Below are 3,182 nucleotides of genomic sequence, written 5' to 3'. Positions count from 1 at the left end.
TGAGCAATGAAAGTGTAAAACAGGTACGGTCTATTGTCCGCCCGGAGGACATAAAAATTTGATTTTCGTACTTAAACTCACTCATTTTCATATTATTTTGATTTGACATAAAATGTGAGTGCGTTTAAGACGAATTCGGCGATCGACCATACCTGTTCTCTACTTTCATTGCCATTGAGGTATTTGTCTTGCAAGATAAATTTTGAAATTTTTTCAAGGTTCGAAATATTAGGTTATATTTTGTCGATAACGTTTAAATAATTATAATTTTGAAAAGTAGCAATATGTAATAATAATAAAACAAATTGAAATTTCAAATAACAAAGTGTCTCCGAAGGAATCACATTATTGCCATTCATCGAAAGTAGACCGTTTACACAACTGTTGACATAGTCTACTGAAGGGTATTATAAATAAAGCTCGAATACCAAATAATCGATAACATAAATAAACGGAGGCCAATGTCTTGCAAGACGTTGTGGTAACGTCTTGTGTTTGTAGCATATTATTGGAATTATTTTAAAGCCAATTAAAAATATGTGTGTTGTGTGCAAGTTATGATTACCTTAAACTAATATTTGCCCGTTGCTGGTAAATTGGATTAGATGTTCACCATTCAATATATAAAGCCCGTTAAGAAACGTTTCAGCTCGAGTCGTCTCCTTGGTCTCTGGGTAGTTACATCCAGCGAAAATTCAACAAATATCTAAACTGAAGTAGTTCGTTTAGTGACGATTTTCTTCAGAATAAGTGCGCGTTTTTGGTGTTTTAAGTGAAGTTATAAATTGTTTGATCACAAAAAAGAAAACTATGGCTGCATTCATTGAACCACATTACAGTGCCTTATGGCAAGGACAGGGTGGACATGGAAACCTGACCGTCGTCGACAAAGTGCCCCTGGAAATGCAGCATTTGGTCGACGCGCATTGGTACCAATTTCCACCAATGAATCCGTTGTGGCATTCGATTCTAGGATTCGCCATCTTTGTATTAGGATGTATTTCAATAATTGGCAATGGAATGGTAGTCTACATATTTACATCGACCAAGAGCCTCCGAACTCCCTCGAATCTGTTGGTTGTCAATTTAGCCGTCTCTGACTTTTTGGTAACTCGGCCCCTTTTCGTTGTGTAACCTGCTATTTTAATAGTTTTCTTTCATCATGCGAAAAGATGATGTTCACAATGGCACCACCGATGGTTATCAATTGCTATTACGAAACCTGGGTGTTAGGTCCATTGATGTGTGAAATATACGGACTATGCGGCTCATTATTCGGTTGTGCATCAATATGGAGCATGACAATGATCGCATTTGACCGGTAGGTTAAAATTGGGGTAATTAGGAGAGAAGATTTAGTGCAGTCGATAGAAATTGAGAGTTGACCTAAAATGCTGAGTTTATCTTAAATCTCGTTCCGCACAAATTGTTCGCTCAACGTTTTACTGAAAACACTTGCGACCATCTGTCGAAATGTTCATTAAAATCAAAAATGCAAATTATTCCAGATACAATGTTATTGTAAAGGGCTTGTCCGGCAAACCATTGACGAATGGTGGTGCAATGCTGAGAATTCTCTTCGTGTGGGGATTTTCCGGAATCTGGACCATCTTCCCTCTATTCGGTTGGAATCGTTATGTGCCAGAAGGAAATATGACCGCCTGCGGAACTGACTATATCACAAAAGATTGGTTCAGCCGATCCTACATTCTCGCGTACTCGGTCGCCTGCTACTATTCTCCATTCTTCCTAATCGTCTACTCGTATTGGTTCATTGTACAGGTATGTGGGGCAATAGGGATGGCGCATTGAGTCGATCGTCATTTGAGATTGTTTTTTCCAAAGGCTGTCGCTGCCCACGAAAAAAATATGCGAGAACAAGCTAAGAAAATGAATGTTGCCAGCTTGCGATCAGCAGAAAATCAGAATACCAGTGCCGAATGTAAATTGGCTAAAGTTGCTCTCATGACCATTTCATTGTGGTTCATGGCATGGTAAGTGGAGAGTAGATCATACGGTGACATCAGAAACTGTATAGTGTATATTGATATTCTCAGGACACCGTACTGCGTAATCAACTACACTGGAATTTTCGAAGGTGGCAACATCACCCCATTGTTCACAATTTGGGGATCCTTGTTCGCTAAAGCTAACAGTGTGTACAATCCAATCGTATACGCAATCAGCCATCCGAAATACAAAGCTGCTTTGTCCAAGAAATTCCCAGCGCTATCTTGCGCTGATGGAGGATCTGGTGATAATCAATCAGTTGCATCCGGCGTAACAGCAGTCTCAGATGAGAAACAAGTATCGGCTTAATTATCACGGACCTGATCAATCGACCTGGACAAGAATTTTACGACGCTCTGTAAATAATGTTATCAAAAGAAAAAAATCTCCATATTTTGTATGCACACCGTTCCATCAAGACATCGAAAATTTTTGAAATCTGATGATGTTAAAGTGCTGGATTCGACCTTTGCACCGTGACACCGTATCGTAACGTGAAGTGAATCCAGAACTTTAAAGGATTTATTGGAATCAATAAATAGTAAAAAATAGGTAAAACTGTCCCTATTTACAATGTGATTACTTTGAAGTATTCTGTAAATTATTAATAAAGTTATACCAACATGCACTCATTTCTTTGTAAATCTAGATGTATGTAATTAACTCAAAAGTGTGATGCCAAAGCAATGTATCGCATTTTATGAGTGCTTTGAAAAGCTTCCGAGTGCTGTGAGATTTATTGTAGATTCCATTAGAAAAGTGGAAGATTTCTGTGGAATATATAGGAAGTCAAAGCACTCGAAAGCTCTTCGAAAGGAGAAAAACATCGATACTTCACACGGCAGTGTGTGAGATTTCAAAACTCAGCCGCAAACTGTCAGATTCGTAAATAATAATCAAACTGGATTGAATCGGTTCAATTGAAAATGAGTATTGTGCATTCGGCAACGGTTTCACAGCAACCAAAGAAATTTTACCTGAGCTCCCTTCTGGAGTACTTGCCAAAATTTTCTAATTTAGTCAGAGATCGATTAATTTATTTGATTCAAGATTCTCCAGCATTTTTTCAGCAACCTGATTTATGAGCCACTTGGTCTATATGAAGGAAGATACGGCAGTGCAGGGCCTATTTTACGGAAACATGTTTCTCAAGTTTTTGAAAGTTTCCAAAA

General features: G+C 38.2%; 1 protein-coding gene across 1 annotated transcript; it reads left to right on the top strand.

The window, feature by feature from the left end:
• The first annotated feature begins 647 nt into the window (after nucleotides 1–647).
• LOC119069914 (opsin-1-like) lies at nucleotides 648–2,638 on the top strand. Its single transcript, XM_037174135.1, has 5 exons — nucleotides 648–1,107; nucleotides 1,173–1,321; nucleotides 1,509–1,782; nucleotides 1,846–1,994; nucleotides 2,058–2,638. Exons 1-5 carry the CDS (start codon nucleotides 811–813, stop codon nucleotides 2,317–2,319), a joined length of 1,131 nt encoding a protein of 376 aa, XP_037030030.1. The 5' UTR covers nucleotides 648–810; the 3' UTR covers nucleotides 2,320–2,638.
• The last annotated feature ends 544 nt before the right edge of the window (nucleotides 2,639–3,182 follow it).

The sequence above is a fragment of the Bradysia coprophila genome, chromosome II (assembly GCF_014529535.1).
Source record: "Bradysia coprophila strain Holo2 chromosome II, BU_Bcop_v1, whole genome shotgun sequence".
Lineage (NCBI taxonomy): Eukaryota > Metazoa > Arthropoda > Insecta > Diptera > Sciaridae > Bradysia > Bradysia coprophila.
Note: the sequence above shows the minus strand (reverse complement) of the source record. Positions and strands in the feature narration are given on the sequence as shown.